We start from the raw sequence: 12,993 nt of genomic DNA, 5'->3' as shown, positions 1-12,993 counted from the left end.
TGGGCAAGATTATAGAAAATAAAAAGGCAATTGGAGCATGTACTAACCCACTATATTTTTTCTGATAATGATGACAAACACAGTTAGTTCTATAATATATCTAATATCTTGAATGTCCTTTTATATGGAAATTTATAATCCACGTTGATTCACATGAATTATAAATTAAAATAACCAGAGAGAGTAATTACAATCAAATTTTTATACATATTTACAAGTAATTTTAAATAAAATCTGAACTTACATGTACAAACTATACAAAAACAAAAAACACTAGATACAACAAAACTTAAATATTTTAATTTTTTAATACTATACAATATATAACAGAAAATATTAAGAATAATTTTCTGTGTTCATGTCATTTAATCCTAATTCCTCATTCTGTTCAAATGTTCGTTCATAATGAACTACAGTCATCTTTGGATCTGGATCAGGTGCATAAATATTCTACAAATAAAAAAAATAATATATGTTCACAAAATAATTATCTTCTGTAAAAAATTCTAAAAAAATTACATTACTAATATTCTACATAAAAGTTTCTAATATTGTATTATACTTGCATAATGTTTAAATAAATAAATGCAAAATATAAGATATTAATACATGAAATTTACAATTAATAAATTTTAAATTTACACTTTAAAAACAAACAACAAATTCAAAGATTAAAATAAAATATACCTGTATATAACAATTTCCACAAGGATCATCCATAATGAATGTGACATTTTTATTTCCTTTACATACCTGTTATTTAAAGTAGATTAATGAAATAGAACTGAAAAAAAACTTAATATTTCTTATAATAAATATAGTTTTTAAATAAAAATTTTAAACATTAAAAATTATGGTCAGTAAAATATTTGCATTTCTCCCCACTTATTTTTTAAAGTGTAAAGAATAATCATTACATCTGTAGCAGAAAATAATAATAATAATTTTTATGCATTTACATTATCCTAAATTATGTCCATTTAAGCTTGAAAAGCAATAGAAGAAAAAGTAGATGTGTTCAATGTTTACTTGAATTTATTTGAACAATATTTTAAAATACTTATTGAAAAATATAACTTCTAAAACTAAACAAAAATAATAAATTTTAATCAATTATTAAAGAACACTTTTTCTCTTCAAATAGGATATTCGGATCAAATCTTCAAAAAAGTCTATTCCATATATCATTTATCTTTTAGAATATTTACTGTAAAAAGTGCACTTAGTTTGTTTCAAAGCAGTTAGTTCCATTAACTATTTAAAAAAAGCCTCAAACATTTGTTTAAAATGTTAAGGAAAATTTTCATTTCATATTGACTAAAGTTTTAATGAAATAAAAATGTTTAGTGAAAAATAATTAATATTTTAAATTTACACGTATGAAACCAGAAATGAATCAAGGCCCTAATAACATAGTAGTATTATTGATCATAAAGAATAATGTTAAACAGATCAATGTACTGCAGTATATTTCCTTGATTAAAACCTAGGGAGGTTTACTTTTAAAACAGATATTACCAGAGTTTATTAAGACCAGAGTTTTTTCAAGGGCAGAAGTTATTACTATTAGGGTTTCTCATTTCCCAGTCCTTTGCTTGTTCTGGGATTTCTAGAAAAAAAATGATCTGTTTCCTGAGATATAATTAATTATTTTTAAGACATAAAATAAATTTGTGTAAAATATGTATTAAAAATTACTTTTGAATTACAAATAGAAAAAATTTATTAAAGTTTGCTGGAAACTACGTACAACAACAACGACAAAATGCTTTGAATTGAGTTGAAAATTTAAAAAAAATGAACTTAGATCAAACTTTTAACTTAAGAGGTAATTTTTGGTTTTTAAATAATAATACAAAATATTATTGTAAATTTTTATAACAGGATTTTAAAAAGCAAAGATGGTCAAATACTCTAAAAAAACCTTTCAATTGAATTGAAAATTTAAAGAAAAAAAACGAACTTACATCAAACTTCTAACTTAGAAGGTAATTTTTGGTTTTTAAATAAAACATAATACAAAATATTATTGTAAATTTTTATAACAGGATTTTAAAAAGCAAAGATGGTCAAATACTCTGATCACTCAATCTGGTTCTTATTTTAATAATAAAAAATCCTGCTAACGAGAATGCCCTTTCCGATTCAATTGGTGCGGGTGGCATCGTCTTTAATGCATTTAAGAGAAGACAAATGTTGTGTTTTTTCCACCTGTAGCCTCAAAGATTTCTAGTTTGTTTTCAAGATGCACTGCAGTACTTCTTTTCCTGTCTAGTATTCTTGATTTGTCTACCTCAGCTGCTTTAATAGAGGCATGAAGCTTATAGCCCAATAATTCAGCATTTTGTTTGGCTTTAATAATCAGGTTTATGAAGAAAAACTTCATACTTATTTGTATCCTTGCCCAATTTGCACAAACTGGCATAATGCACTTATTAAAGCTACTGAATATGGTTAAAAATTAAGACAGCATTGCGTAATTATTCTAGATATTACAGGTTCTGAAAAGTAAAGAATTTTCAGAGTCCTGCCACAAATAGGCTACACGTTGATTATTGATAATCTGTGACATTGATAATAACAAACAAAAATTTAAAAAACTAATAAACAGACTTAAAATTAATAAATACAACATATTCTGACAGTTTATGAGTTAACTATACTTTCTATTTACAAAATTTCCTCAACCTTAACACAAAAAAAAAAAATTGAAAGAAATATCTTAATTATTCACACATTTTCCAAACTATCAAAATCATTTATTGACTGTGTTTATCGGTTATAATTACATTTGAAATTATTACAGTTTTGTAGTTAATCCAATTTAGTGTCTTTTGATATGATTATTACATAGTCATTCAGATCTGCTTTGATGTTGTTGTAGGAATCAAGATCTTGATCTTGACTATCATCTTCTGGTTCTCTTTCAAAAAGAGATGGTGTGTGAACCAGTTTTCCTAACTACTCTTCAGCTGAAAAGCTTGACTTATGAACTTAACTGCAACTCCATACTCAATATTTAACAATATTTATTTCATTTCAAAAAATGTTTCTGTAAACCTTGGAATAGAAAGTGCTTTTCAACTGTAGACAATTTGAATAAGAAGTAGAATTTTAAGAGAATTTATAATTAATTACATATTATGGAAACCTATCTTGAACATCAAGAAAATTGAATTATTTCTCTAAATTCAATTTTTAATCTTATATATTTTTCATATAATGTATGATGATGACAATAACACTGTAATAACAATAATGTATTCATTTATCTTACCTCATCTAAATTATTTAGAAATGTTTCCATCTTTTCTTTATGTTGTTTTCTAGCAGCATCGCCAAATGTAAATGGATTGTCCATTTTCAACTACAATGTTGACAATTATTTAATATAAATTGAATAAAATTATTATTTTTTTGTTTTTACCTTAACATTCTCACCTGCTCTTTAATATTTGTTAATAAACCTTCTAGGGTTGTAAACTTGCTACCTAATGTATGAGATCCAACTTCTAACTCTAGTTCAGGAATAAGAATTTTACATGTTTCTGACTGAAATAATAAAATGATTTGATCAAATATTCAGTTTAATAAAAATTAAATAAAATTACATAAAATTTATGTTGGTTTAAAGTCAAATACTTTCTAATTACTGTCAATAAGTTATCATAGCTCCTGCATATACATATATATAAGACTAATTACTAGTTTTTTTTCACTTGAAATCCACTAAAAAAGTGATTAGATATGATGTAAAAAACAGTAGAATAAATTTTAATGATAACCGAAGAAAAAGTAATTATATAGCCATATGTAAATGATATTTTAGTTGGGCAATTATGTCTTTGTTAATGATTACCTACAGACTAATAATTATTATTCCTTTTTTGTAAACAACTTGGAAAAACTAGATATATTTCTATATCTAGTTTTTCCAAATTGTTTACAAAAAAGGAAGAGACACAGTGTCACTTTTTACAGAAAGAAGAGAAATCAATTTCCCTTTCCAAGAGTTCATTCCTTATCACAATCAAACCATCTGATTATCTACCCTCTGCACGACCCTGCACATCCTGTTAGCAACCGTAAATCCTTTTACGCTATTGGTCAGAAATTACAATAAAAGGGGCGATTTTCCTGCCATTCGCAGTCATCCAAAAAATAGATTGCCATATGAGATGCAGTCGACATAAGTCTGAATTTGCCACATAGATGACAGGCAGTCAACAGAAATATGACATTGCCACAGGAGAAGCCAGTCAACAATCCCCAAGAGCCTACCATAAGAAGAGTTCTCATGCAAATTCTCACTCGTGCATTTCCGTCATCCATCCTCTGTCTAAGAGCTTCGCCAAAGAAACTTCATCACTAAAAAGAAGACTGCCTTCCAGACCTTCAGTCAAGGTAATAAGTTTAAGCTCTCTCTCTTGGTTTAGCAGTATACTCTCAATTTAGAAGTGTAACTCTAGTTAGACTCGATTATGTTCAGTTATATTTGTATTTTGAATTATGTATCTCGTTGATTTAGTTTATTTAGTAAATCTTTGTTTATTATTTACATTTGGTAACTCTCTCAATTAATTTACTCCAAACATTCACCCTGTTATGCTCAAACTTACTTGTGACTCCTCCCCACTTATCAATGAGAAGCCCTCTTTTTAATTTGGTAAATTCATAGCGAGGTAGAGTGCGAAATCTTTCCCTATCTGGTGTCAGTCCTGACAGTCAAACAAGTTGAAAGATTCTGGTGACATATCTATTTTTTTTTTTGGGCCATCCTTAGATAAGAGTGAGCAGACCCCAACATCCCAACGATTAGAAGGTACAACAATACCTTACAGTGATCTACAACAATTACTCCACATCTAGTATCTTATTACATTCATGATCGTGTAATATTATGTAATAAGATCTTTCAATTAAATAATAAACATCAAAATTTATGTTCATTAGAAATTTATTATTTTTCTATTACTCTGTATTCTAATTTTTAAATTTTCTACAAACTGGAATTTCTCAGGCATGATACTTAGTGTGAGACCCGAAAGGCCCTGGGTCACATTTAATAATTTTTATTTATAATGGTAAAATATCGACATAAAATATTACTTCATTTTAGTTACAAACTGGAATTTCTCAGGCATGATACTTAGTGTGAGACCCGAAAGGCCCTGGGTCACATTTAATAATTTTTATTTATAATGGTAAAATAACGACATAAAATATTACTTCATTTTAGTGAAAAACTAGTGTTTTAGACGTGGGAAAAACCAGATAACAGATGCTACTTCCTTTCACAGAAGAGAACATCCTCTGACTTTCCNCAAAATTGTAGTTTTTTTTAATATAGTGTAAGACCTACAAACACTTGTCTTTTTCTTCTACCCGCGACCCCCCAGTGGGTCGCGACCCACAGGTTGAAAAACACTGCTCTAGGAAATAAAAATGTGATTTTCTAAAGCTTGTCCTGTTTATGAATGTTGGTGTAATAAGTCTAGCGGAAAAGAAAAGCCGTCTTAGAGCTCATAAATTGAATACAAGACTAGACAAGAAGCGTATTACAGAATGGATTTTTTTTTATTCGTCTACTGTACTAAATGATTAAGATTCCATAGTGGTGTATCACTTTTTTCCTTTGTTTACCGTGGAAAAAGTAAGATCACGCTTCATGTTTTTAATTAATAAAAACATTAATTGCCACTCATTGAGATGATTATTAAACATTAAGGTAGGAGTATTGGTAGTCTAAATTTATAAAAATTGTTTAAGTTAGTTTCCAAAAGAACATTACATTCCAGAAGTTGCAGGAAAACTTTATTAGTAAATTTGAAAGATTTTAAAGCAATTTCTTATTTTCGTCGATGCATAGAAATATGCTAACTCGTTATACATTTAACCTGTATTCAAAATTTGGCATGTTTCGGAGTTAAAATTCATAATAAATTATTCATTAACTCATAAAGTCAGTATCGTAACTAAGCAGACGCAACACAGACACGGAACCCCGGATGAAGGGGGCTCTGAAATAGGGTACAAAATTGATGAGTACAGTGGAACCTCGGTATATGACCTTAATCCGTTCCTGATGTTTGGACTTATACCGAATAGGACGTATACCAAACCAACCTTTTCCATAAGAAATAATGTAAAAATTTTCAATTCCGAATTTTCATGTCGATATTTAAAGAAATTAACATATTTAGAAATGCTGTAGTAATTAATTTTTTCATAACATTTTATGAATTTTGATACATATTGTAATCTTAATGATTAATATCTTACGGTATAAGAAATCCCTCCTAATTGCTACCGAAGTAGACAAACCTCTAATGAAGTTCTCTTCCCTCTCATATCGGAGTTAATATGGAGGTTACTGCATAATCGCTTATCCTCCGAAGAGCCGACCAAAGCTTTTTGATTGACCATTTGAAATTACTCGCGGAAAGCAGGGGGAAATGCCTTCTGAAAGGTCTTATTAAGGATAGTTAGCCTCTATTTAGGCATTAGAGATATGGAGAATAGGCGCTAGAGATATGGAGAAAATACAGAAAACTCTCTGTAGCCATCTCGTCCTGGCGAAGACGCGAACCCATGACCGACCTATCAGTATTCAGGGAACGGGAACCGCTTGGTCATTGGTGGTTCTCTAATGAATTTCTTCGACGAGTTTAACATTCAACCTGACGGCAATCACTTCAACTAATCTCGCCATTCTAGTAATTTTAAAATAATAAAATTATTGTTTATGATGCTTTAGATTCTGCAACTGAAAAAGACTAAACACTTATAACACCACTGCATATGATGACAATTAAATGTAGATAAACCCTAAATTAAATCATGTGGATGTAATTTGAGATTTTGAAATTGTGTTATAGTGAATTGATGCATAATGAGTGATACTGTATTATTATTAATTAAGAATTTTCATCAATTCTAATTAATATGAAATAATTGCAAGAGTTCTAATTATTATTTAAGCAAAATTTTATATTTACCCCCTTCTTGTGAACCTGCAGGAATTTCAAATTCTAATTCAGGAATCTGAAGAATGGCTGTTTTTGTCTTCACAACAGATCTAGTAAGATCCTAAGCAAGAAAATAAAATTACTGAAAATCTACATAACAAAAAGCTTTTTAAAATACTAATTTAATTAATACAGTTGATAAGTCATTATATGGCTAGTCACAATTAAGTTGATGTTTTTATATATAAGACAAAAGTTCAGATTATCAACAGTTTTAATATTAGAAATGTTATAAATTCTTAACATCTAATTATTGTATAAAATTACAATTTTAAGAATATAAAAGACTAATTTCTTTTAAATTATCACTAAAATAGCTTTTAATGCCATTAGAAAATTTATGTCTGAGTCATGTGTAAGCAGTTGCTACCAGGGCTATGGAGTCGTGTAAAAATCTACCGACTCCAACTACAACTCTTCCTTACCATCCGACTCCGACCAGGGGCGGACTTGTTGCCGAAAGAGACCTGGAAATTCTGATGTCATCATGTGACTTCAGAATAAAAAATTCAATAAATAGAGTTCTAATAAAGATAGAATGTAGAAACGTTTCATTCCAAAGCTAAAAGATTCCTCTAAGTAAGACTGATATATAAATATGTATTCGATCATTTTTACTTTTCCAGCTGTCATATATAACAGAGAGAAAGTGTCGTGCTGGGTCAAAAATGACCCCTCCCAAATTTTTTGGACTCAGGATACCTTGAAATTTTGAGATATGCAAAAGATTCGAGGTTTTTCTATGTGTGTGGATGTTAGACTGTGTGGGGGGGCATGATTTTGTTCACCCTGTTTGAAGCCTAATAATTTTTGTGGTCAGAGTGGTCAGAATCAGAATCAGTTTAACACAGTAGTTAGTTATTAAGCATCAAAGTGGTTGAACTAAATCATGCCCCCATTTACATTGTAACATCTTAGCCGAGAACATCTTAATGGGTTTTACTGTACTATTATAAAATGACAAAAAAGCTTACTTTGAGGATAGTGATGAGTTTTATTTTGAATGCTAATAACGAGTAAAATATTCATTAAGATATATGACACATGAACACTTTTATGTCTTNTAAAAATCTCACTCAGATGGGAAATGGTTACCCCTCATTCATCCCCCTTTCGTCCGTTCTCATGGAAGAGTTACTGGCCAATGATTGGTCGAAATTCAGGAGATATAAGGGAAATTAGTCTGAATTCGGGGAGTTCTTCGACAGATCCGAAGCGTCAAAACTCCACACAGTTCTCCTCCTGATGGCCAACGCCCTTAAACGAGTCTCATAGACTAAGTCCCGAGTCTGAACTTAGTAAAGATACTTTTATATTTGCGCACGTATTGATCTCCCGTACGAAGAAGTAAATGAACTCTATCTACAAGGTGTCCTTTACAGACAGAGAAGAAGACGAATGTCAACTGAATCAGGTTGTATGTTTTATAACAAATTTTGTAAGCTCTCTCTCTCTCGATCGCGCATCAGTATAGAATAAGTCCAAGCCAATATCGTGTAATCTAATTGTCGTTTATCATCCCTCGTTCATTGATATTTGTATTCGTTGTTTTTGGATTATTAAATTTACACTCGTTAAATTTTACTTAAATGTCTCTTAGATTGATTCCGAAACAGATCTCATACGCGTGTTAATCCGCATATAATAAGATTGATTAACTGGTGTCAAGGAGTCAAGGAATCCTGACGAGCATCTGAACGTCGCCGTTCGGATCATATAGCGGTTATCGCTCTCCTATGAAATATTTAAGATCAGATCTAGTGATCTGCATCCTAGAGAACTAGTCCTACCGACTGGTGCCGATTAAGTGTTACACGAGTACTACCTACTCCGTAACCCCGGCTACTCTCACATTAGCCATAGACCAGATTATAAGAAATGCTGGATTATAAGGTTAAATAAATTATTTAAAAAGAAAAAAATTTATCAAGCAGTACATATCCAATAAACTATAACTTTATAAACCATAATATACAAAGTACAGTACAGTACAGTATAGTTGTTGAGTAATTTTAGTGTTGAAATGACTAAAACAAACATACATATATTTTACTAATACATAACAATTTAATTAAAAAATTAATAATAAATAGATTTTGTAAATACTATAAGATGAATAATAAATGCAATATAAAATAAGCAAAAATTAAAAATGTCCTTAAAAAAAATTCAGCTTTGCCTCTCATTTATATGTATGTATAAAATAATTAAAAGTGATGAAGTATCATAAAACAATATGTGATAAAAAAAATATATATATATATATATAAATTAACTAACCTTTAAAACATCCCTAGTCATATCATGAGTTCCAGTAATTTGCAACTCTATCCTGATGCCAGTGGGTTCAATTCCAGAACCACTTTTTACTTCACTGGTTCTATGTCCACAATGATCACATGTTGTTGCCATTATAATTACTTCTTTGAACTGAGGAATTTCTATCATCATCATCAAAAGAGATGTTTATTAAAATAAAACAAAATAATTACTCAAAATTTTTACATTTTGTAAAAAAACAATACTTGTAAGTTTCATATTTGTCTGACAACTGCTATTGCATAATGAACAATTTGTTGGAAAAGATACTACTTCATTATGAAAGTCTTCAGAAGTTTCTTGCTTATCTGAATTCTCAGCATTTTTACTAGGGACATGTTTCTAACATAAAGAGAATAATATTCTGAAGATTAACAATATTAAAATTTATATTCACATGATTATGATATATAAGACAAACATTAATACTTACAATACCCAATAATTCATCTTGTTCGGAAGTCCTTGTGTAGTTATAAACTTCGAGGTTTTCATCCTGTTTTGGTGCACAACTGTAACTTAAGGATTAATAAACTGAAATATTTTTATGCTTTTAAAGATAAAAATATTTCATCTATAATATTAAATTTGTAAATAGTATTTTCAGGAAAGAAGGATACAAATTTTCAACAAAAGAATTGCCTGAAGGATCGTCAATAACCTAAAAAAAGTTAATTTTTATTTAAAAACTATACAATAGGAGGAGTTTTGTTTATATACTATATCTTAAACAAAACAAAAATGATTCTGCTTTATATACTTTTGATTCTAAACATTCTTTTATACATGTATTGTTAGACTTTGATATTATGAAATTCTCTTTTCAATGAATTTTTCTGTAGAAAATGCTGAAAATGTCTCTCTTTCATTTAAAAATTTTCCTATTTAATGAAATTTAATGTTTGTATAATAATCTTTAAAAAAATCTTATGTATTTCTGTAACTAATCAATCAATTATGAGTATAGTACTGTACTCATACCAAGGTCTGAACATCTGTATCTAAAGATGGTTTCAAATAATGACCTTTCTAATGTATTCAAAACTATATGAAATGGCTTCTGTCAAAAAGAGAATTTTTAATTATATTCAAATAAAGATAAATCATTTGTTTTAAATAAAATAACTTGATAAAAAATTTACAGTTGTAATTTTAATAAAATACACTATATCTTCTGTTTGATTCTTCTGTGTAAAGTGCATACATAATACTTTATTTTGTTATTAATGCAAGTACAAAAATATTTTTATAGAAAATAAAAAATGCCATTACAGTAAATTGTTTTTTCTTTTCACTACTATTGCATTTATTTTTATTTTATTAATTTTCTACATAATGAGTTCATTGTGTTTCCTGGAGGCAATGTGTTACATAAATGTTCAGCTGTACTTATTTAAATAATAAATTTTTTTAATGATTCAAATAAATACAAGAGAAAAACTAATTATAAAATGAATTTTATAAAATTTAATAATTAAAATTTATTTCCAAATTTCATTTGGAATATCTCTCAACATTTCAAATTTTTAATAAAAATATTAATGCATGATGATGTATAAAATGAAAGAAGACATTAAAATCATAGTTTGTTCTTAAAATTTTTAAAATGTAAATGCTGAACTTGTAATGATATTAATAATAATTATTAAAAAGATTGTATTAATCTTCATTCTTGTAACTTCATATAATATGAACAGCACAGAAACAAAGATCAAAAGCATGTGCCTTTAACAAAACCAACAGAAATATACAATGTTTAATAATAAAATTAAACTATACTTATTGTAAGATGGCCAGATGGTTGAGCAGTTAAAGTGGTATCCTACAGCTCTAAGAGATCCAGGATCAAAGATAGACAGATTAAAAACCCACAGGAATTATCTGGGGTCCTCTGTCTGAATATGCCAAGCTTCTATCCCTCACCACCTGGCTGTCCCAATATGGGCCTGATTGAACCCATAATGGGCTTACAAAAAAGTCCCTCTTAGTGCCCCCAGAGTAAAAAGAGTATAAAAAGAAAAAAACCAAACCCAACGATGTAAAATTATTTCAAAATAAATTAATGAAAAATATAGAGTATGTTTAAAATCAAATATATAATTTATTTCTGTGCAATGTACAGTATAATTTTAAATATATACAATAAAAACTTGAAAATATTTAAAATTTTTACAAGATATACAGTAATTTATTAATTAATTATAATTATTAATAAATTAACAACACACATTTTTATTAATTTTAATATATAAATATTTAGAACATATCCAGACTTCACCTTATATATATTATATTTTTGATGTAATGCTAACTTTTAACTATTTTGTTTAAATTAAATGAATTAACTAAATCACTTCTATTCAAACCTGCACATTTTAAATTATTATTAACAAATTTATTTATTAATAATATGTATTAAATTGAATACACTAAATTATTATATCTATAATAATTTAACACATTCAATTTAAATTTCCCATAAAATATAGCTAAAATATTTATTATATTGCTTTACTAATAAATAAATATATTACTAGTATAAAAGTAAATGTAATAAAAACAACAGTAAATTAAATAAATATTGAAAGAGAATTTATAAGTTTATTTCAGAATAATATCTAGTAGACAGATAAAAAAAATTGTTAACAAATTCTATTTTTTTTTATTTTGATTTTAATAAATAATAACTTATTTGCATATTTTTAAATATAGTGACTAGTTACACTTTTACATATATTAGAAAGTTGTTATAACTATCTGCTTTATTTACTTAGAATGTAAACATGTATAAATTAAAGCATTTATTTAAAGATTGAAATGGCTATTTATTGTCAAAAGGATACTTTGACATTTCAGTACTAAATCTAAATATAGAAATGCTGCACTTAAAAAATGATATATTTAAAACAAATAATTTTATACATAATTGAAAAAAATATTAATTTCTCTGTAAAATAATCTGAAATTGAATATTCTAAAAGATTCCAGAATAATCAATTTAATATTTTGCAGCTTTTATTAACTAACTGACCAAAAATATTTCTGCTAACTAAAGGACAGTCACTCTTTTACACTTCTCAGATAATCAAGTGGCTTCTAAATAAAGTATGATGCTGAAACAATTTTACATTATGCTCTTATTGTATTGTGAAAAAAGTTTTAATGATATTACTGATTTGTATCTCTATTCTAATCATTAAAAAAAAAAACTGAAATTTTATATTTTAATTCAAAAAATTTAAGTAATATAATTAAATAATTCCAGTACACACAGTAAATCAAAAGTATCTTGCACTTTTTTCAAATGGCACTTTTTGACAACCTTGAAAATAAAAAGATCCCACCTAATTGCCAATGCATGACTTCCTATGTAACAACATTAACAAAATTAATGTATCTTCTGTGCTTTTGAAATGAAAAGGGTGCAAAGGACTTTTGATTCACCCTGTACACTGGAGATCAAATGTTGGTGATTACAAGGTCTGTTCAAAAAGTATCGGACCTTTGGTCGGCAAAAATAAATTTATTGACTTTGAGGTACAAAACCCTAATCCCCTTCAAAGTAGTCTCCTTGGTAATGTATACACTTCTCCCAGCGTTCCTGCCATTGCTGGAAACACTGCTGGAACGCATCTTTTGGAATGGT

The 12,993-nt window shown here is 28.0% G+C and overlaps 1 protein-coding gene across 1 annotated transcript in view; it reads right to left on the bottom strand.

The window, feature by feature from the left end:
- Positions 1–284: 284 nt before the first annotated feature.
- The window catches only part of LOC111625452 (zinc finger protein ZPR1-like), a 39,156-nt gene continuing 26,447 nt past the window's right edge, over positions 285–12,993 (bottom strand). The window contains exons 4-11 of the mRNA XM_023368602.1: positions 9,968–10,008; positions 9,781–9,859; positions 9,554–9,689; positions 9,309–9,469; positions 3,442–3,552; positions 3,278–3,367; positions 688–753; positions 285–450 (exon numbers count right to left, since the gene is read on the bottom strand). Coding sequence (XP_023224370.1) covers positions 337–450; positions 688–753; positions 3,278–3,367; positions 3,442–3,552; positions 9,309–9,469; positions 9,554–9,689; positions 9,781–9,859; positions 9,968–10,008 — 798 coding nt within the window. The 3' untranslated portion in view covers positions 285–336. The remainder of the gene's footprint in view (positions 451–687; positions 754–3,277; positions 3,368–3,441; positions 3,553–9,308; positions 9,470–9,553; positions 9,690–9,780; positions 9,860–9,967; positions 10,009–12,993) is intronic.

Source organism: Centruroides sculpturatus, unplaced genomic scaffold, assembly GCF_000671375.1.
Source record: "Centruroides sculpturatus isolate CEXI.00-Female unplaced genomic scaffold, Cexi_2.0 scaffold379, whole genome shotgun sequence".
NCBI classification, from domain to species: domain Eukaryota; kingdom Metazoa; phylum Arthropoda; class Arachnida; order Scorpiones; family Buthidae; genus Centruroides; species Centruroides sculpturatus.
Note: the sequence above shows the minus strand (reverse complement) of the source record. Positions and strands in the feature narration are given on the sequence as shown.